The sequence below is a fragment of the Mustela lutreola genome, chromosome 6, assembly GCF_030435805.1.
Source record: "Mustela lutreola isolate mMusLut2 chromosome 6, mMusLut2.pri, whole genome shotgun sequence".
In the NCBI taxonomy this organism is placed as follows: Eukaryota; Metazoa; Chordata; class Mammalia; order Carnivora; family Mustelidae; genus Mustela; species Mustela lutreola.
Genome location: NC_081295.1, coordinates 96,421,515 through 96,443,886, shown reverse-complemented (window position 1 = coordinate 96,443,886; position 22,372 = coordinate 96,421,515). Strand labels below are relative to the sequence as shown.

The following is a 22,372-nucleotide window of genomic DNA, read 5'->3' as shown; positions in this document are numbered from 1 at the left end:
TGGGGTCATGATACTGGGGTCATGAAGGCAGATGGTCAATCAACTGAGCCACCCAGGTGCCCCTCCAGCAAAAATTCCAATGAAACAACTGGCAAGAAGAATTCAAAAGCTTGCTCTTGGGAAATCATTGAGGACTAAACTCTGACATCTAGTATTCGCTGAAATCACTGCATGGTGCTAACCCAACATCTAATATTCCTATTCTAGTACAAGCAAGGCTTCTTAACAGTGTTTTAAATCTAGAGCATATTTTGCCTTGGAAAAATGTCAGTCTGTTAGCAAAAGAGAAAGCTGGACATGAGTCAGTAAAAGGAATAACCAGATGTTAGCTCTTCTTTTTTTGTGATTATTTTTTCACCCACGTAAGGGTGGGAATAAGTGAAAAAAAGAAAAAAAAATCCATTTAATTGAAAAAGAAAAAGTTCACTTGAGAAGTAAACGAAATTGTAACAAGTCTAGTGACATACATGATTCCAGCCCCCCGAGGGAGGAGGAGGTGATAAAAAGAGGAGGGTCTGAGAGCTATCACTTTCCATCTTTTCTCTCCTTCTTCAGGTACAATAAGGGTCACTGTGAGATAATAAAGCAAGGGAGTATCAGCAACTGGGTTTTATAGTTGGAGCTAAGGTTTCTATGAGAGATAGAGAAACGTGGGCTATTATAAACTTGGGACAAGGGAACAATGCTGTTAATTCTAGCAGACTGAAATAGCAAACCCTTTCTTCTGTATTTAACATTTCTACTATTTTCATTGTCCCCACTGACATAATTTTAATGCAAACATGCCAGCCTGGAAGAAAGGAATCATCTTTGTAGTTGGTGCTATGCTGGTCCATCTTACATTCAGTTTTATTTATTTTCCCTGTTTACTGAGGATAGAGGCAATGGATACAGCACTTTAAGTTTTGTCACAGACAACTTAAGGAAATTCAATTCCTAGTTACTTCATGTTCTTGCTCAAAACTCAAATCACCCAACAAAAATCAGTGATTAAAAATGCAAAATGAATAGTATCAAAACTTGTAATATTAAATAAAATTCTGTTTTAGAGATGTGTAAATATCCTCTCCAAATTGCACTGTCTTATCGTGCTCCCCAAATCTGAGCAGGCTGAATTCTCAGTTGTCCTTCTACATTTCCCACACTTACGCAGAGTGAATATTCATTCTTGCAGAAATTCACAGACACTTGCAAAACAAGACAAGGGGAGCTGAGTATATTACCCATGCTGACTCCTTTCATCATCCTGCGTAGTCATGGGCACACCATGAAATCTTTGCTGCCATTAATGGCAGCAAAGACTCCTCTCTTCCCAGTGAAAGCCGCCTTCAAAACTGTTTACCTATATGTTTACTCTCTTCACAGCTGAATTTGAAATAGATGCTACGGACTTCCCTGCACTTCCCTGCAGTTGCTTTGCATTGCATTGCATTCAGTATGATCACGTGTATCTTTTCCATATCAGCAAGCACGTTCCTGATGTTCTGTAGAGTTTCACTGAATGGTTGCCTGTATTAAATCAGTGAATTACTTAAATACTTAGTTTATTTTTTAATCTCTATGAACAATGTGTAATGAAATCCTTTTATAGAAATCTCTGTATATTTGCTAGTGTACCAGGCAGATGTATTTTTATAAAAGTGGAGTTTGGGGGGCTTCTGGGTGGCTCAGTGGGTTTAGCCTCTGCCTTTGACTCAGGTCGTGATCTCAGGGTCCTGGGATCGAGCCCCACATCAGGCTCTCTGCTCAGTGGGGAGCCTGCTTCCCCCTCTCTCTCTGCCTGCCTCTCTGCCTACTGGGATCTCTGTCTGAAAAATAAATAAATAATATATATATATTTTTTTAAAAAGTGGAGAACTTGGGTCAAGGGAATATGCTTCCCCCTCCCCTGCCTAGATCCCAGGCTTGTATTCTGTTAATGGATATTTCATATTGCCATGTAATATCCATACAGAGGAGTGCATAAATTATAATCCTATAGCTTGCTGTACTTGAATCTTGCTGTACAAGAATCCGAATATAACCAGAAACTAGAAGCTACTTCCATCCTTTTCTATTTAGTATCCCAAAGTGTAAGTGCTTTCTGATTTCTAAGGCTATAGATGAGTTTTGCCTCATTTTGAACTTCATATAAACAGAACTGTACAGCATATATTCTTGTTTCTGGCTTCTTTTCAGTACATACATTTAAAATATTTGATAGTGCAATGTAAGGTTTTCATGCCTTACATATTCTTGGCCTCCCAGTGTAATTTGACACCACTGACCATCCCTGTTTTGATATTTTTCTCCTTTCTGTTTCATGACTTCATCTCCTGGCTTTCCTCCTACCTCCTGTCTTCCTATAGTCCTTCCTATACTACTCCTCCCATTCCAGTGCCTTCCCCTTCACTCAACCTTAAATCGTTGATGTCCTCAAGGAAGTTCAAGCCAAATACATGGCTTCTGTTACCATTTATATCCCCATGACTTCTGAATGTAAACCTCTTCCACAGACAGTTTCCCTGAGACTCAGATATTCGACGTGAGCCCATCACTTAATAGGTCTCAAAACTCAACATTCCCAAACTGAACAAACAATTCCTTCTTCTCCCAATTGCTCCACACCTGGTGCTGTTTTAGTATCTCTTATCTCAGTGGAAAAATACCACCAGCCACAGGTTTTACAACATAGACCCCTGGGAGTTATTGTCAACATCTCTCTCTCGTATCCTCAGCAGGCATGAAATCCTGACAACTTTTCCTCCTTATTACCTCTGGTCATGGTTACTTCATTACCAGCATTCAAACCCAGGCTAAACTTGGATCATCTCTTGCATGGACTATTGCAATTGCCTCTTGACTAATTTCCAAGCAAGTGAATACTCTGCTTCCAAAACTTCAATAGTTAGTATTTTATACCGAAGTTCCTTACATCAGCATAAGGACCCAGTCCCTTGCTAGTTCTTGAGTCGCTCTTTTCTCCTTGCCTTTCTCTCCTTTCTCCAGAAATTGCTCCATGTCATCCTTAAAAAAGTCAGAAAGAAGTTTGAAAGTTGAACAATTATATCCAACATGGTTATCTGAAAGATAAAAGTAAAAAATAAAGTTGCAGTGAAATTTGATAGGGAAAAAAAAATCACTTCCAAAATGTGCAGCCCACTGTGGAGTAGGGGTGGAGGTGGTGAAAAATCCAGAAAGCAAAGAATTAAAGGGATAATCAGCCCCAAAGAGTTTCCAGTTGCTTCAGAAGCCATTTAGCATAATGAATAACAGTACTGGCTTCAGAATTTGACAAAACCTGGTTCTGACTGTCACGTGGCCACTTGGAGCCTGCATGAGTTTTGATGAGTCATGACATCTCCCAGCCAGAATTCCCATCATAAGATAATTCCTATTTTTCACAAGGATTAAGTTATACATATCTACTCTTCAGCACAATGATCAGCACATAGTTGAATGTTAGATAAATTAGAGGCACGTTATTATTAAGAATAAAGTAAGGCTATAATATTATTGCCATATACCAGGCAGCAATAATCATGTTGAATCAACATTAAAGATAATGAGCATCCCTGGAGCAGAAATTAGACCATATTTTCCCAAGAGCTTTATAGACTCCGATTACTTGGTGTTCTTCCCTCTGAAGCCAAGCATAAGGTCCAGGTAACCAGTAGTCAGGATGACCTAAGCATATACTCACTCCCAAGGAGTCTTCTTTTTTTTATTAAAATGATTCTCTCGGTCAGTGTGTTTACTTCTCTCAGAATAAACACCTAAAGTTGGATCTTCCTTTATCTTTGTAGTTGGGATTTTATGGCCTCTGTTGGGATAAGAAAACAATATTTTCTCTATGTGTAAGTCCACTTTATACAAACTAGACCAATCTGACCATTCAGTCTGTGCCTGCTTTTGTTGTAAATGGAAGGACACAGTTAGCTGGTGATGCATATTTCTTCCTTTGCAATCCTTGAAAGATAGATATACACAAAAGAAATTGAAACCCAAATTAAAAAAAAAAAAAAAACGAACTTCAGGATAAAAGGCTGATGATATTTATTTAATTATTTAGGCATTTAATTTCCTTTACAGAAAAGATACATGATTTAGTAACCAAAAAAATAGATTGAAATCAAAATGACAGCATACTGGTTCAATGTCTAACAGCAGTTGTATTATCTTTAAAAAGTCATTTATTTTCCCTGAGCCTTCAATTTTTCATATGCAATAAATTAAAGTTTATTATCTTATCAGAATTCTGAGTTTATACATATGCATATATAAAATATGAAAAAAATGTATATATGTATTAATGAATCTATGAGAGTACGTTTATGTGTGCATCTGTATACCCACATTCACACCTATAGATGTACCTTAAATTCTTATGAGAAAGCAGATTATAGACAAGGAAGCTGGAAATAGGTGATAGGTAAGGTTCAGTCCTATGCTGACACCATCTGTTTCTAGCATTTAAAATGCCTGTATCTTCTTTCTTCCATCCATGACCACTGAGCAGTAGGTACTTTTTAGAAATGCCAATTCTCAGGCCCTACCTCAGACTTACTGAATCAGGGGTTGTAGGGAAAGAGGCTCCACGGTCTGTGTTGCAATCTGCCCTCCAAGGTAATTTAGAAGTGCATGAAAATGTGAGAACCACTGCATTGGAACATTCCCCAGGGAAGGCGATAGGCTTGAGTTGTGAGCAGAAGTGGAAAACCAGTCATTAAAGGGGAAATAGCAGGGTATTCTACAGAGAAGCTGGATCAGAAGTGGTAGGAAGAGTTTAGAGAGACATCGCAGCAGGCTGGGGTGTGTTATTTACGGTAGTGGGGAACTGATGTGGCTGTGACCACCCAGAGCAGAAACCTAGGCAGCAATAAGGAAGCCATAGGCACATGCTCCTGTGTTAAGTCACTGTTCTCATGCAGTCATTTCTATAACTGGGCTGAGAACTGCTGGCTTTAGAACCTTTTTCCTGCAGTACATCCCGAAGGAAGATAATCATCCTCCTCTCAGCCATTGCTGTCTCTGACCCCCGGTTATTTCCTGTAGAACCCTGATGCAGGTAGAAGGCAGGCTTCTCAGGCTGATGCATTTCTTCTCCAGGCGCTTTTCAATTCTTCTGATTCCAGTTGGAACATTCCCTTCATTGCCAGCTAAGGAGTGTACGTATGTTCAAGGAAAGGAAGAAATTCCTGGAGTTCCAATGGGCTAGAGGTAAACTTAGCCAGAGAAAGCTGCAGGGGTAAGAATAAGCCTATGATAGTTACAGGGCAAGAACTCAACGTGGAGATTCTTCAGGAGGCGTATAAATGCTGTGTTGTCATCTAGGACGTTGCCCTGACAGGGGAATCCCAGGCTTTGCAACTTCCTGGCCAGTGTGAGGAACACCAGCTGGCTGTAACCTTTCCTGCGATGCTCTGGCAGGGTATAGCCATGGCACATGGTGGCAAACTGGTCTGTAAGAGACCAAGAGACCGGGTTTCCCTTGTCATCCCGGACACATACACTGGGGAAGCAAGAGATGAGTTTTCTGATATACCGGAGACACTGTTCATTGCCGCCCCTAGACCAAGTCCGGTTGAGTAGATCAGCATCAGCAACATTCAGGTAAGTTAGTCGTGGGGCAGAGCCCTTTCTAGAAGGAAACAACACGAGAAGAAATGTGAATGCAGGGTCCTAGGACTACAACCAGCTACTTTTCTTCTTGTACTGATTCAAACTAAGAAACAATTCCAGAGGTGTATTTAGCCAATACCAAAATATTTTCAATGAATTGGAATCTATCCATCTCTTCCCACTTATGAACATCTTTCAGGGTTACATTTCTGATGGAAGAAAATCCTCATTATAAGAAATTAAAGTCTTTCCTTCTCATTTTATGCCCATTTCTTTTCACCTTCATATAGATTAGGGCAAGTATTTCATTTTTCTGTAAAACAGTTCTCAAACTTGTTGATACCCTCTCTGAAGCCTTGAACAAGTCCACATTCTTGGGCCCCTAATATTTTCCTTGGTTTTAAAAAAAGAAAGTATTAGACTAGAACTGTATCTTTATGCATCCATGGCCTGGGAAAAAGCATAGATTGCTTAACATTCTAAGCATGTATAGATGCTCAAGAAATGCCAGTCCTGGGCACCTGGGTGGCTCAGTGGGTTAAAGGCTCTACCTTTGGCTGTGGTCATGATCTCAGGGTCCTGGGATCGAGCTCCGCATCAGGCTCTCTGCTCAGCAGGGAGTCTGCTTCCGCCTCTCTCTCTGCCTGCCTCTCTGCCTACTTTGTGATCTTTCTCTGTTAAATAAATTAATAAAAACTTAAAAAAAAATTTTTAAATAAAAGAAATGTCAGTCCTTCTAGACCTTCCCCTAAAAGGTCTGGAAAAAGTTCTAAAAGCTCATGGTATTGAGATAAAGGAAGGATAGGAATTGTTGCAATATCTAAGAACTGAGAGGGATTACTTAGTTGAAAGCCTATGGTGCTGGTTTTGCTTCAGAATTTGCTTTCATTTATTTTTTTTAAGAGTTATTTATTTATTTATTTGGTAGAGAGATCAAAGTAGGCAGATAGGGAGGCAGAGAGAGAGGGGGAAGGAGGCTCCCTGCTGAGCAGAGAGCCCAATGGGGGGCTCAATTCTCGGACCCTGAGGTCATGACCTGAGCTGAAGGCAGAGGATTAACCCACTGAGCCACCCAGGTGCCCCTAGAATTTGCTTTCATTCTTGAAATGATCAGTATCATAAGACCATCCCCCATATCAGCTAATGCCAGTCGTGTTACGATCATTATAAGGTACACTTTGTGTTTTCTTTTTATTAATGGTTATACAATTAGCTGACTTTCTAGGCATACTGCAGGCTCTGGCACTGGGACAATAATCTAACCACTAAGGAGGGTTTAAAAAAAAATGCAAGCAATCATGGTCTTGATAGAATTTCTTATTTTTGAAAATGAACAAAGACTGAAAATCCTGAGGCAAAGAAGCCTCATGCAGAAATGTCACTGCAGGGTTAACTGGGTGGCATCAGGTTCTCTGTTCAGTGGGAAGCCTGCTTTCCCCTCTCTGCCTACTTGTGATCTCTCTCTCTGTCAAATAAATAAATAAAAATCTACAAAAAAACAAAAAGAAGGAAGAAGAAAGAAAGAAAAAACAGACACTGCAAATAAAAACATTGCTAAGGCACTGTTTCAGAAGTAGTTAGTGACTGTGACCTTATATCTGAAGGGCAGGATATCCAAAATAATGCATATACAAATTCGGGTACTGCTTAGGTGTTAAAGACAGTATCTTCCTATGCAGAAGGGGGCAATTCAAAGCAAGATCTGATTTTAAAAGACCTGACTAGGGCTAGAAAAGAATTTTAAATAGCATCTCAGGGATGTGACAGTAAGATGGCGAAACACATAGCCTGATTTCTTCAACAAAAAGTAATGGAAGAAATAAAAAATATGAAAGGGGAGCTTGTACGTAAGAGAGATATTAACCAATTGCAATGTATGAACTTTATTTAGGTGCTTATTCAAAATAAACTTAAAATACTGTATTAATTTGGGAAATGTAATTACTAACTATTAACCAAATTTTAAAATAGCACAGAGTTGACCTAGCAAGCTTGAGGCCTCTATCTTTACAGAAGCCTGCTTGCCAGCTTGGCCCTTGGATGGTAGCTGGCAGTTTGGATTTCTGCAGGAGTCCTGCTGTTCCCAGAACTGATAGGAGTTGGCACTTACCGTGACTACCTGTTTGTGCAATCAGTGTGGTTTATGCGGAACACCTGCTCTCCCTCTGGGAGTCTAGAAAATTGTTATGTGCTAGGCAAAGTATGCCTCCAATAAAAGAAAATCCTATATGTGTAGTCACAACTTATTGCTTTAAGTATGCCCTGTGTGACTCCATTGGGGAGGGTTCTGGGAGGCTTGTGCCTGGTTTTCTCTGGATTTTGCCAATGCACCTTTTTCCTCTGCTGATTTTGCTTTGTAGCCTGTCTCTGCTGAGTTCTGTGGGATCTTCTAGCCAATCAATGAGCTTGTGGGTGGTCCTGGAAACCTCTGTACAGGAGTGATATTAGTATAGTGTGTTGTTGTTTGTTTGTTTGTTTTTTTAAGAATCTTTATCTTTTATTAATATATGTCAAGATACTTAAGTATAATGGGATAATATCTGGGATATTTCCTTCAAACTAGTTAGTAATGGGGTATGGATGAAACAAGATTAGCCATATATTGATGAGATTTTCCTTATTGTAGTCTCTCACTCGGCCTTTGTATGTCCTTGAAAATTGTAATAACTGATAAAAATGAAATGAAATAAAAATAAAGTCCAATTGCTTTATGTGACTTATAGTGCCCATTCTTCTTTAGCTTTAGTCTTCTTTTGCTCAAAAATTCCTACAACATATTCCCTAGAAGAAAAATTAACATTCATTGAGGTAGGTACTTTTCAAATACCATGTTTCATTTGTTTACAAAACATGTGTAAGGAAGATATTATAGGTTAATTTCCCCCAAAAAGAAATTGATCAAGGCTCAGAAAGATTAAGCAGAAAGGAAGGTAACTAGCAAATGTCAGAGCAGGGGCTCTCCCGTTAAGAAGAATGCAGGTTACACTAGCAAGTCTTCTGAAGATTGGATTCTTGAGTCAGAGTTAGGAATTATTTCTTAGCTCTACAATTTTCTCCTATGTGTTACTTCAACTTTGTTCAAAAAGGTAATTATACAGTACTTTGTAGGGTTGTGAAAATGATTCAAGAGGTAATGTATTTAAAATATTCAGTGCCCCACAAATAAGAGCTCTCTATAAAATCAGTCATTTACCCACTTCCCTAAAACATGCAAAAAACACTTTTTGGCTCAAAGAGAGGTTATTTTGAATTATTTGGAGGAGGAGTATACCAAGGAATGATTTTCCTGTGAAAATACAGGACTCCTGAGTTCACTTATCACTATGCACAAAGACACGGATTTGATTTTGCAAGAAATTAGGAGCAGTCAAGCACAGCAGAAAAATAAATACACACACACAGACCCATGGACTCATGACACACAGACGTATCTGGATTCTGTGGCCTTACTCAAAGGGACCCAAATATCCCTTAGTAATAGTCAGTGTTTCAGGTGCTCCTCTTTGTACTTCTGTACAGGAAGTCCCGTCCCACATGCAGGAACTCAGTCTACGTACAGAAAAATGGTGTCCGGCAGAAGTGGATGAGGGAAAAATTGAGCAGCCTTGAAGGAAGTTAACTTTACACCTAACTGCTTTGAGTTGGCAACAGCTTTGGAAACATCATGTAACTCACTCTGCAGCCCTGTATATGGAGAGACATAATGAAAAACGGTATTTTATCTGAAAACACAGGAAGGAAACTTTTCGCAGTATTTTGTACTACGCACTCAGTTTGCTACCTCGTATCATCCTAACCCCTGTAGAGCTATATATGAATTATTGCAGCGATTCCTGGCCTGATTCTCAAACATTGTATGGGATTTCTAGATCCCCATCGTGTTGTTTTTCACAATCATGATCTTCCATGAACATTTCTGATGGGAATATCCCTTAGGAATGTGGAATTGTCTGGGGGGACTTTTTTGACTTCTGACTTATTAGACGACTCCTAAACTCCTTAAGGTAAGATAAATTATATAGCTCTCAAAGTCTACAATCTACCATTCAGCTAGAAGCATAAGAGAACTCACATTTAGTTGGCATGGCATTCTGACTTAAAGAGTCTTCTAGCCTCTTGCCTAGATGCCCATTGCAGAAATATCAAGGTATAAATTTAGCATTGGTGAGATTTATCCTAAACATGACTCACTTGGATCCTATTCATTTATCACAGCTATACGATGTTATCTATAAATCTTCATTCAGTACTTGTATGTAAAACCCTGTGCTGGGCACTGCACCAGCATGAGACCCAAGAATGGTACAGTCTCTGATAGAGCTCATCACATGGCATGTTAGCTTCTGTTTACTTAGAACTGACTTGCTCTATTTCTCCAAAATCCTATCAGCTCTATCCTTTCTAGGGGTCCTGATTAATTGAATCCTCTGGAAATTGAGTTTCCCACTTCCATCCATGTCTAAAAGCTTGTTTCCTCCTTCCAGTAAGTCACTTCCGGTTGAAGAATACATGAATACACGAATAGGAGATCATGTTGAATAGAGTCTGAAATCCGAGCACTGGCTACTTTCTCAGGGAGTTAAGTCTAGAAAAACCAAGTAGTTTCTTCAAGTTAACACTATTAGAAATTACAGAAGTTGTGGCTAGAATCCAACATTATAAACCCGAATTACATCGAAGTAATTCAAGAGACTCTCAGAAAAACATCGTTCAAGAGAGCACAACCATGCAGAGGGGCAGATAGAGAGAGAAAAGCAGACTCCCCGCTGAGCAGGGAGCCTGATGTGGGCCTTGATCCCAGGACTTAGAGATCATGACCTGAGCCGAAGGCAGACGTTTAGCTAATAAGCCACCCAGGTAGCCCTTGAAAAACTTTTAAAATCATAAGATATATACCCATGGGGATAAAAATATATGTTTATAAAAAATAAAAAATTATTAAAATCATAAGATATAATAGAGTAAAACTGCATAAAACAAATATATAACTGAGGCAACTGGGTGGCTCAGTCAGTTAAGTATCTACCTTCAGCTCAAGTCATGATGTCAGGGTCCTGGGATCAAGCCCTGCATCAGGCTTTCAGTCTAATGGGGAGCCTGCTTCTCCCTCTCCCTCTGTCTGCTGCTCTGCCTACGTGTGTGCTCTCTCTGTGTGTCCAATAAATAAATAAAATCTTAAAAAAACCAAATGTGTAACTTCATTATTACATATTTTATCTACTACTAAAGCCATAAAAAAGAAATTCACTAACCACCTTCTATTTACCATTCTCCTAAACACAATTCTCTCACTCTCCACTAAAAATAGCCACTATTATCTTTTTTTAATTAAATTTATTTGTTTTCAGCATAACAGTATCATTATTTTTTCACCACACCCAGTGCTCTATGCAATCTGTGCCCTCTATAATACCCACCACCTGGTACCCAGACCTCCCACCCCCCCGCCACTTCAAAACCCTCAGATTGCTTTTCAGAGTCCATAGTCTCTCATGATTCACCTCCCCTTCCAATGACAATCACAACCCTGTTTTAAGTTTTATGATGCAAGGGTGAGCTTTAAACATCATAGTTAGATTTTGTTCACTTTTTGTCTGGTGGATCTTTTAATCCGCAGCTTTTCTTTACATGCCTATCCCTCCTTCATATCCTTTAAATATTCTTTCCATTTATTTGTTAAAGAATCCAGTTTGCTGGGTAGAATCTCTGTAGTTTGGATTTTGTGGATGATCTCTCCATGGTTTGTAGACCATGTCCTTCTGTCCCTGACACCGATTACCATTTTAACAAATGATTTTCTCCTTGCTCACATCGGGAACCTTCACTATTATTGTCCTACCTTTGTTCACCTCACCTCCTTAGAAAGGGAGGCATTGCTAATTTGATAAGACAGAACTCAGACCATTTATTGGACCATAGTTCATGGGACCACAGTACCAGCAAGCCAGATTCTGGAACTTTTAGGTTAGTTTTCATGTCAACAAGCTTTCACATATCCATGCAACCAATAGTGAACAAAAGAGTTTGGCCCATCTGGATGGCTGTATGCTTTTTTCATTCCCTGTCCTCTCATGGCCAACACAAAGAGTTTGGCTCTTCCTGTGGGTGAACCCTGATTTAACCTTGTTTATGGACAGCTCTTAGGTTAAAAATGACAAAGGCTTCCCCGTGTACAATGCACCGTTGTTCTGAACACCCAGCATTGAAGTAGCTCCATTGCCAAATATTTTTAAAAGATTTTATTTATTTATTTGACAGACAGAGAGCATAAGCAGGGGGAGTAACAGAGGGAGAGGGAGAAGCAGACTTCCCACTGAGCAGGGAACCTCATGTGGGGCTTGATCCCACGACCCCAGGATCATGACCTGAGGCGAAGGCAGCGGCTTAGCTGACTGAGCGACCCAGGCATCCCTCCATTGCCTAATTTTTGTAGGCTTTCTAGGCAGCCCCACCAGTAACTCGGGGTGCAGGATGAAAGACTGGCCTTTTCTACGGTAGTAGTTGGCTTTTGGAGTCATTCATGATTTGGGGATGTTATGGGAAGAGCCCTTAGGTGCTTAGGTTAAAATGAATAAAGATACTGATGACTTCTTAAAAGCTATTCTGTATTCCAAGGAAATTATAATTTTTACCACCAAAGCGTTTAGGTAAAAGGCCACATCAGAAGCCAGAGATAATGCCTACACTGGTTACAAGCTAAAAGAGGGGCCTTTACCACTATTTTAGGCACTATTAACTCGCATCTGTCCCCACCTAACTTCAGGGAGGATGATGTGTCAATGTAGATGACTAAGACTGATTCATGACTAACAACTCAGCCTGCTAGGGGAAAAAAATACTGGCAATTGCAAGGATGTTCTCATCCTAATGGTGGCTGCAGGTGCTTTGAGGAGAGTGGGTCCTCTGGTACCACAGCCTGTCCAATCATTGCTGTGATTTTTCATACCAAGGAAGAGATCCACTTATATCCACACTCGAGTAATAATGGTGAGAAAATTTTGCTAGTTTGGGTAAGTGAGTGGTAGAATCTGTCTCACGTCTCATCAGCATAACTGGGGTAAAATTGTAAAAGTCAGAGACTGTTCAGAACTTTCACTATAACGCCTTTGAGAGCATTTCCAAAGGGATGTTATAAAACACCCCAAGTCTTTAGGTAATGATATGCCTTAGTCATCCTTTGCAAGTAGATAGGAGCTTCTTCCTTGTGAGAGGGCTTCAGCTGTTTGCTGCTGGAAAAAATGACCAGACTTTGTATTTCTGACCTGGGGGACCCTGATTTCCTGTACAATGATGAAGGAACTCAGTTTCAATGCAACAGTTAAAAACAAGAACTTCATTGACTGTATCATCTCACCAGTCATCATGAGAAGTTGGAAAAGTAACCCACTGAAGCTGAAATTGTCTATACACAGTATTAGAAACTCTTAATGTAGTTCAGTCCTGGCCAAAAGTTCTTCCATTAGCATTGATAACCATGCAATTATCTCCTTGGATCTCAGATATACACTTATCTTACTAAATCATGCCAGGATATCCGATGCAAATCAGGTAATTATCTCTTTCCAGAATCAGCTGCTTCAGAAAGAAGCAGCCTATACTTATTGGCTTACACTTAAGTTAGAGTTACTTTAAAAGACTGGAACAGGAAATGATTAAAGGAATAAAGAAAAATATGCTGTGAAATTACAGTAACAGTGGGGGGAAAATGTCACTTGAAAGCAGCCCAATTTAAATGGTGCCTACTTACCCCAACAACCATGCCTCTTTAGGAGTAAAACAAGTGTTCTTACAAAACTGTAGTATAAAAATTGTAACTATATAAAATGTATATCTATGAATTTGTGCACTTAAGTATATATATTATCATATATGTGAAACGGATATCATATCTATCTGATGTATATGACAAAAATGAGAAAAAGAAGACTGCCTAGTGTCTGTGCTTGATCTCACCTTGTATTTGAAGAACTTGATCCCAGTTGATAACATCGTGTTCTTCCAACAGGCGTTGGTAAGCCCTGACATCCTTGTAGAACACAGCATAGGCATTAGAATAATGGTCCAGGTTATCTGTCTCAGCCTGGGACAGAAGACATAATTGTAAAAACATAAATATGTCCTCTAGGTAACTCAAATACTAGATAAATTTAAGTACATTGACAGCTTTGCTTAGATCATTCCCACTGCCACAATCAGCCACCTATAAACAATGGCTAGATAGGAATGTGGCTAATACACTCTGGTGAGGGAAGCAACAGATATTTTGCTTGATATACTTTTGCTTGATTATTCTTCTGGTATTTGGAAAGTTTTATTTATTTATTTATTTATTTATTTATTTATTTATTTGTCAGAGAGAGAGAGCCAGCACAGGCAGGCAGAGTGGCAGCAGAGGCAGAGGGAGAAGAGGGCTCCCTGCTGAGCAAGGAGCCCGATGCAGGATTCCATCCCAGGACGCTGGGATTATGACGTGAGCTGAAGGCAGCCACTTAACCAACTGAGCCACCCAGGCATCATAGTAAATAAAATATTTTAAAAAAATGGAAATGGTATAGCTTAATGGAACCACCAACAAGATTTAACTAGAACTCTCAGAACTTTCCTAATGTGGTAAGGGCAACACATTTGATGACGTGAGCTCTTTGTCGTTGCAAAATGGGGCAGATGTCATCTTTTTCAATCTATGTATTCACCCACATTACCAAAGTTGTTGGTCACAGGAAAACATCAAACCAGAGTAAAAACAAGTATGCATAAGTATGTATGTTTCATGGTTCTAGAGATTGTGAAACACTAAAGAAACACTTTATTGAATACATTTAATCTAGCAGTTTTCCATGTCTGCAACTCCAAAGCCAGTCAAATTAGAAGCTAATGGTGAGGGGCACCTGGGTCGCTCAGCGGTTAAACCTCTGCCTTAGGCTCAGGTCATGATATCGGGGTCCTGGGATCCTGATCTATGATAGGCTCCCTGCTCAGCGCGGTGTCTGCTTCTCCCCCTGGCCCTTGTGCTCTCTCTCATGCAAAAAATTAAATCTTTTAAAAAAACTAATGGTGAAGTATGTGCCTTATTAAGCTAATATATATGACTGTAATGGTTATAATATCCCCTTTACCCAATCTTTTCTTTCCAGTTGATGTCAACTCTTGAGTTTTCAGGAGATATTATGTTTAGTTTAGTTTTGTTTCTCTGTCCTTTCCAATCTGTACCTCTTTCTGTCGCCGGGTGATAACAGCTTTGAAATCTGGCCACGAATCCACCACCACCTCCTTCTGAAAGGGATTCCCACGATTCATGTTCATTACTGCTCCATAAACCTGAGCCAGAGAACCCAGAAAGACAAGCCAGTCACATTACTAACTCTTTCAGTTGCATATTACTGTTTTCACTTCTTGTATTATATAGTTGTGGCCATGAGAAGGGAAATTTTTTTATATGCACATATATACAACATGCACATGTACAAACTTTTCTCTTGTTATTTCATTATTGTACATGAAAACTGGTAAAATAAACAAAAACAAAAACTAGGAAAACCTATGAACTTTCTCCCTAAACTTAGGATTTTACTGTACAACAATGAGAGATACCAAAACAACAGGCTGACTAGATGGCACATGGGTCAATAATAAATACTTATAAAAGGAATCAGAATCTGATGTATGGACTTAGGGTTCATAATATCTTTTACAATTCCACAGATAATTTTGATGTTCAGCTGCTTTTGAAGCTTATTATACTCTCCCAAAAATATCCTGCTTAATGCAACTACTCCTTCAACCCTGTTACAATTAAACATCATTGAGGGTAACTCCCCTCCCCCCAAAAAGCCCCCTTCCTTTCAGATTTGATAGAGGAAGGCTCTCTAAGCATTCCCTGAGGGTCATAACTATGTCTTATTCATTGCTATGTACATGGAGTCTGACATAGTGGATCAACTGGTTGTTGACTAAACAATACTGAGTATTAGAATTCTGACCTGTGCCCTTGCATATTTCTTTTCTCCACTTAGAATCAAAGATGCCTGCCCTATAAAACAACCTTCATATGCCAGGGGTGCTTATAGAGAAGAAGTTGTGGTGGTAACAACAAGAGTGAGTTACAGGCTAGTGTTCTTAGCAGCACTTTCATCATAGATAGAAACTGAAAACAATCAAAGTGTCCATCAGCAGTGGGAAAAAATGAATAAATTGTGGCATATTCATACTATAAATTACAAAACAGAAACTTAATGGTGAATGAAAGAAGATAGATACAAAAAGACATACTATGTGATTCAATTTACATTATATTCAGAAAAGACAAAACCACATTATAGTTTTAGAAGTCAGGATGCTGGTTACTTATGGAGAGCTGGTAAAGAGAATGTTTGGAAAATAGCACTGGGGGGCTGGGGAGAAACTGTGTCTGAATTAATGTTCTTTCTTGATTAGAGCATAAGTTATACAAGTATTTGCTCTATGAAAATTCATTGAGTGGCATAATCATGTTATGTGCACCTTCCAGTATGTGTTATACTTCAGTGAAAACCAATTTAAATTATAGGAGCATTAGAAACTACATTTTATGGGACACCTGGGTGGCTCAGTTGGTTAAGCAGCTGCCTTCGGCTCAGGTCATGATCCCAGCGTCCTGGGATCGAGTCCCACGTCGGGCTCCTTGCTCAGCGGGGAGCCTGCTTCTCCCTCTGCCTCTGCCTGCCATTCTGTCTGCCTGTGCTTGCTCTCTCCCCTTCTCTCTCTCTGATAAATAAATAAAATCTTTAAAAAAAAAAAAAAGAAACTACATTTTACTTCTTATATCACATCATGATTCAAATCATGCTCCTCAATACCTAGAACATTATTCAACTCTCGTTTCTCTTTCCCAATCTGGGACCTAACTCAAATCTTCTAATAGAATGTATATTTCCTTAATTTGGTCTGGCTAATACTAACGTGTGGCATGGATCACACTTAGTGAAAATCCAAGAACTAAATTAATCTGGAAGAGTCATGGTTGCCCGGTTTAATTATTAAATTTTGGGGATGCTGATCTTATATATACATAGTCATAAATTTATTAAAGTGTTTTTTCCCATGAAGAAACCATACATCATTATTAAAAAATGGACTTAAATATGATTGCAATGTTGAGAAGTTTAAAAGGAAAAAAATTTTTTCTGATATTCAGCTTGTGAAAGGAAAAGAAATGACTTGTTAGTAAGAGTTTTGCAACCAACTAAAAGAGTTGGCATTGGTTGAAGACAATGAAACAAATTCTTTAACACCTATTTATTCAAAGGGTGCGTGTTGAGAGGAGAGGGGAAGTAGCTAGGGGAAGTAAGGATGCTGGGAGAATGAGCAGCTGGAATTTGTGAAGGAAATGTAGAGGGATATTTAATCACTGAAATACTAAGATGAGGTAGGAGGGGGGATGGGTGAAATAGGTGATGGGGGTTAAGAAGGAGTTCACTTGTTGTGATGAGCACTGGGTCACGTATGGAAGCATCGAATCACTAAATTGTACACCTGAAACTAATATTATACTATATGTTAACTAACTGCAATTTAAATAAAAACTAAGAAAAAAGCAGTTTATAAAATACATAGCCATAGCCTCCAAAAAAATGGAGGAAGCATGGAACAACAAAACAAATTTTTCTTTATCATTTTGATTCTCGAAAGGGCATAGCGTAAGTGAAAAGGTATTTTGAAATTATGGTCAGAGAACCTAAGACAGACACTATATAACAATGCAATAACTGAAGAAAGATAAAAAGATTCAAAGGTAAAGAGACTCTGTGTACAGAAAATGAGAAATCGGGAGTGCTAAGCTAAGCAGCTATTAACGAGAAGATGATATGAGGAAGGCATTGATTTATGCCTACGTGTTTCATTTCTTTAACTCTTACTTTAAGTGGTGTTATGAGAAGCATTGAAATAAATAAATAAATAAAACCAAAAGCCAACAACAGAAAACCACAACCATGCAGTTTAGAATCTGAAAGCTTGGATTTAAATCGGAACTCTAGCCTTTAGATAAGGGAAAGGGATTTAGTAATATCATCTGTAAAAGTACAATGTAATTACCTGCTTATTCAGAGTTATTAATATTACAGAGGAATTAATAGGTTTTATAAAGTTCAAAGAAGACAGCATTAAAGGTATGATAAAAAAAAATGATCTCTACTATTCTGATCAACTCAACTAATCTGAATTCAGAGGTCCTTGAAAATACGATTTGAACAGGTGAGGGTTAATAAGTAATTATTTCATAACACTGCTAGCGACAAACCAACAACAGTTTATTGAGTAATTATATGGGCAAAGCCACATGCCAAGCAGTATGTGAGGTATCAAAAAAAAAAAAAAAAAAACAGAAAGAGGAAAAATCAACATCCTCACCTGGGTATCTGGTAGTTAAGTTGCTATAAGAGAAGCAGTAGCTATGAAATCAATAGAACCAGGATTCAACTGATTTTTTACTTGCTTTAGCCTTTTTAGACTCTAAATTATTCACTTCTAAAGTGGGTTAGTAAGCATCTTACAAAGTTGTTGGAAGGATAAAATAAATTGAAATTATTTGTATGCCAAAGTACTACCCACATACTATTTATAATGTAAGAGCCCATCATTTGTCTTCATGATTATATGATATTAGATGACCCTGTGAAGGTCACCAAAACCTTTTTATTTCTCTTTGGCAAGAGTGGGTCAAACAATAAGGGACATTTTGTTTGATGTCCCTTATTCATTCAATAAGGGACTTTTTTTTTAAAGATTTTATCTATCTATTTGACAGAGAGAGGTCACAAGTAGGCAGAGAGGCAGGCAGAGAGAGAGAGGGAGGAGCAGGCTCCCCACCGAGCAGAGAGCATGATGCGGGGCTCGATCCCAGGACCCTGAGATCATGACCTGAGCCGAAGGCAGAGGCTTAACCCACTGAGCCACCCAGGTGCCCGAATAAGGGACATTTTGAGTCAGACTGTCCATTTGGTACTCTTTTAGCCATATGCTCCCAAATAATCACTCAGATTTTCACTACCATACATAGTTTAAGTATGATTCATAAGGCAAGATGACTAAATTTAATCACCCCAGTACAGTGCTCTAGATAACTTTTGTTAAAGATTAGTGTAAATAAGGATTATCGAGGATGTGTGCCAAATACACCGGTCTCTGGTCTCTGTCTTTAGAAATTATGATTCATCACATCTCTTCTGGGTTATTAGCAGCCATCACATTTGCAGTCAAATGCTCTTACCACTGCCACTTACATTTCAAAATCCATATCGTAGAGCTATCTCCTTGGTCAAGAATTGCAGCCCTTCAAGACAATGTCTTTGTACTTTGAATTTTTTTTCTCTAAGTGCTTAAAATATTTTAAATCTCATATTTATTTGTAATTTGTGATTAATGTATTTTTCCACAGTAGCTCTGAGTTATCAGCAGGCCCTCACAGACTTTGGGAAGACTTCAACAGAGGCTTTATGATGACAAAGCCATTAAAAAACATAAATAAATAAAGATGTTGAAATAGCCAGAAAAATTTTATGAATTCTGGACCTCAGCTCCGTTGTGAACCTAGGTTATGTTCTTATGAACAATGCTACTTAATCCACACTGTTCTGCCGTTAAGAAAAGTTTAAAACTTGAGTTTACCTAGAAATAATCTAGTCCAGCACCACCTAAATTTTCCTAGAGGTCATCTAGAGTGACTGTCAAAAAAATAATTATCACAGCCATATCTATGCTGCATGGAATCAGTCTCCAGCAGAAGACAAGTGGGAAACCGTCTGTTCAATAGTTTCTTTTTTTTTTTTTCAGCATAACAGTATTCATTATTTTTGTACCACACCCAGTGCTCCACGCAATCCGTGCCCTCTACAATACCCCCACCACCTGGTGCCCACAAACTCCCACCCCCTACCCCTTCAAAACTCTCAGATTGTTTTTCAGAGTCTATAGTCTCTCATGGTTTACCTCCCCTTCCAATTTCCCTCAACTCCCTTCTCCTTTCCATCTATCCTTGTCCTCCATGCTATTTGTTATGCTCCACAAATAAGTGAAACCATGTGATAATTGATTCTCTCTGCTTGACTTATTTCATTCAGCATAATCTCTTCCAGGCCCGTCCATGTTGCTACAAAAGTTGGGTATTCATCCTTTCTGATGGAAGCATAATATTCCATAGTGTATATGGACCACATCTTCCTTATCCATTCATCCGTTGAAGGGCATCTTGGTTCTTTCCACAGTTTAGTGACCTCAACTCTATGGTCAATTAATATTCAACAAAACAGGAAAAAATATACAGTGGAAAAAACACAGTCTCTTCAATAAATGGTGCTGGGAAAACTGGACAGCTATATGCAAAAGAATGAAACCCAACCATTCTCTTACACCATACACAAAGATAAACTCAAAATGGATAAAAGATCTCAATGTGAGACAGGAATCCTTCAGAAGCCTAGAGGAGAACATAGGCAGTAACTTCTTCCATATCAGCCACAGCAACTTCTTTCAAGATATGTCTCCAAAGACAAAGGAAACAAAAGCAAAGATGAACTTTTGGAACTTCATCAAGATCAAAAGCATCTGCACAGCAAAGGAAACAATCAAAAAAACAAAGAGGTAACCCACGGAATGGGAGAATATATTTGCAAATGACAGTACAGACAAAAGGTTGACATCCAGGATCTATAAAGAACACCTCAAACTCAACACACACAAGACAGACAATAATATAAAAAAATGGGCAGAAGATATGAACAGACACTTCTCCAATGAAGACATACAAATGGCTATTAAACACATGAAAAAATGTTCATCATCACTAGCCATCAGGGAGATTCAAATTAAAACCACATTGAGATACCAACTTAGACCACATAGAATGGCCAAAATTAGCAAGACAGGAACAACATGTGTTGGAGAGGATGTGGAGAAAGGGGAACCCTCTTACACTGTTGGTGGCAATGCAAGTTGGTGCAGCTACTTGTGGAGATTCCTCAAGAAATTAAAAATAGAGCTTCCCTATGACCCTGCAATTGCACTACTGGGTATTTATCCCAAAGGTACAGATGTAAGGGCCATCTGTACTCCAATGTTCAATAGGTTTAATAGGAAAGTCCTGACATCAGAAAAACTGGGGAAACAGCCACAAGTCTGACCTTATTTCACAATAAATAAAATAAAGAAATAAAAGAGAGCTCTTAAGTGTAGAATACCTTGAGTGATTCAGGGAAGTAACTCTTCAACATTTTTTCGAGGATCAGTAATTTGGTAGAACAGTTGAGCACCAGCATCTTTTCCAGAACTCTAGCAATTCCACACCTAATGAGAACGCAGAGGGATGTGTTTAGTGTTTCCTTGTTAACATTTGAATCTCCCGAGGAACATCCTTGAAGTCCTGTTTTCCTTGGGTGCAATTCAGAATGCCATTGCTCCCTCTGATGAGGGAAGAAGAGGGAAGATGAGAGGAACTGGGGTGGGGACACCAGAGAGCATGTGGAAGTAGGGAATGTTAATGATCTAATCCAGGAAAGAGGTGAGTATCCATTCTGGGTTAAGTCTTCCTATGATACACACTCACTGTACATTCAACTCTTCCTTTGAGACACAGAAACAGTTGTAATTTCACATCTGTTTGTGTTTGCTTTCATTGAGTCTGTATCAAGTCTTCTGGGAGGTACAAGAAGGAAAGGGCCTGTATCTGCTTTGTGCTCTATTGTATTCCAGCACCTACAGAGCCTGGCAGAGGAAAAGGGCATTCTAAGTGCTTGCTGAATGGTTAAGAGGAAGCTCAGAGTAAGAATCTTAGGGTAAGCAGGGAAACTTCTTTTTACAATGTGGGGCAAAGGTGGAAGATGTGAGTAGGTCAGGCATCAGGTGCTTAAAGGTATAAACTTGCAGAGAAACACATCGGTTGAAAATAAAGAATCAGATGTGAGCAAAGGCTGAGACTCAGTTTAGTTAGACAAATTAAGGAATGAAAAAGGGACTTAATATAATGCATGCTCTTCAGCCATTCAGAGGCAGTTATTTTTTTCTAGATTTGGGGACTTCCTATCCCCTGCTTTTTGTCCCTAAGAACCCCCCCCCCCCCCCACATTCCAATCAGGTCTTGACTGAATTAAACAATTTTTTTTTCTCTATATACGATGCACTAGAGTTTATCCATTTACTCTCAACAAACAGACATTAGGATAGCAGTGTCTAGCAGCTAGACATGAGAACCTGGTGTTTCTGAGACTGCAGTGAATTTTTTCCTATATAGCACATTCCCCAGATAGAGGACGCTACTACTTGATTTCAATATGTGGCAGCTCTGTGTGACTAGAAGATACTCAAGTGTTTGATTATAATTTAAAATCCACCATACAACTCCATCATATGGTTTATATGAGTCTGAACTTCTACGAAGCATATTTCCTGTGACCAAGTCCTGTGCCCGCAGTCTGCTGAGTGGGACACCTGAGGTGTTTGTAATTCTCTCCAGGACTCTGAAAAGATACTAGGGGCAGCACCAGAAAATCAGCTTCCTGGACCCTAGTACTCACAGTCTGGGCTGATAGGAGAAGCTTTGCAAAGATCGAGTTTCCAGGGTTCAGGTTGAGCAAAGGAAGGAGAGATGTAGGCATCATCTTTTCACACTTGTATCTGCTTGACATTTCACTCCCTCATGCTATCTCTAAATAAAATATTAACGTGTTAGCAGATCCTCATGTTAAATACATTCATTTATTCTAATTCAGTATTTGAGAAAATAAGATAGAATTATTTCATA

The 22,372-nt window shown here is 39.0% G+C and overlaps 1 protein-coding gene across 1 annotated transcript; it reads right to left on the bottom strand.

Annotated features, from left to right (window-relative positions):
• Window positions 1-4,039: 4,039 nt before the first annotated feature.
• Window positions 4,040-20,915, bottom strand: LOC131833199 (glycine N-acyltransferase-like protein 3). Its single transcript, XM_059176371.1, has 5 exons — window positions 20,814-20,915; window positions 14,812-14,919; window positions 13,555-13,681; window positions 9,159-9,285; window positions 4,040-5,620 (listed from the first exon to the last, which is right to left on the bottom strand). Exons 1-5 carry the CDS (start codon window positions 20,889-20,891, stop codon window positions 5,206-5,208), a joined length of 855 nt encoding a protein of 284 aa, XP_059032354.1. The 5' UTR covers window positions 20,892-20,915; the 3' UTR covers window positions 4,040-5,205.
• Between the last annotated feature and the right edge of the window lie 1,457 nt (window positions 20,916-22,372).

Bases quoted from the DNA above. Each gene is read 5' to 3' on its own strand.
- LOC131833199 (XM_059176371.1), bottom strand. From the start codon at position 20,891: ATGCTGGTGCTCAACTGTTCTACCAAATTACTGATCCTCGAAAAAATG. The intron at 13,682-14,811 runs GTACAGATTGGA...CTTCTGTCCCAG, and splicing joins TCACCCGGCGACAGAAAGAG to GCTGAGACAGATAACCTGGA. The intron at 9,286-13,554 runs GTGAGATCAAGC...CTCCATATACAG, and splicing joins TCAAGTTCTTCAAATACAAG to GGCTGCAGAGTGAGTTACAT.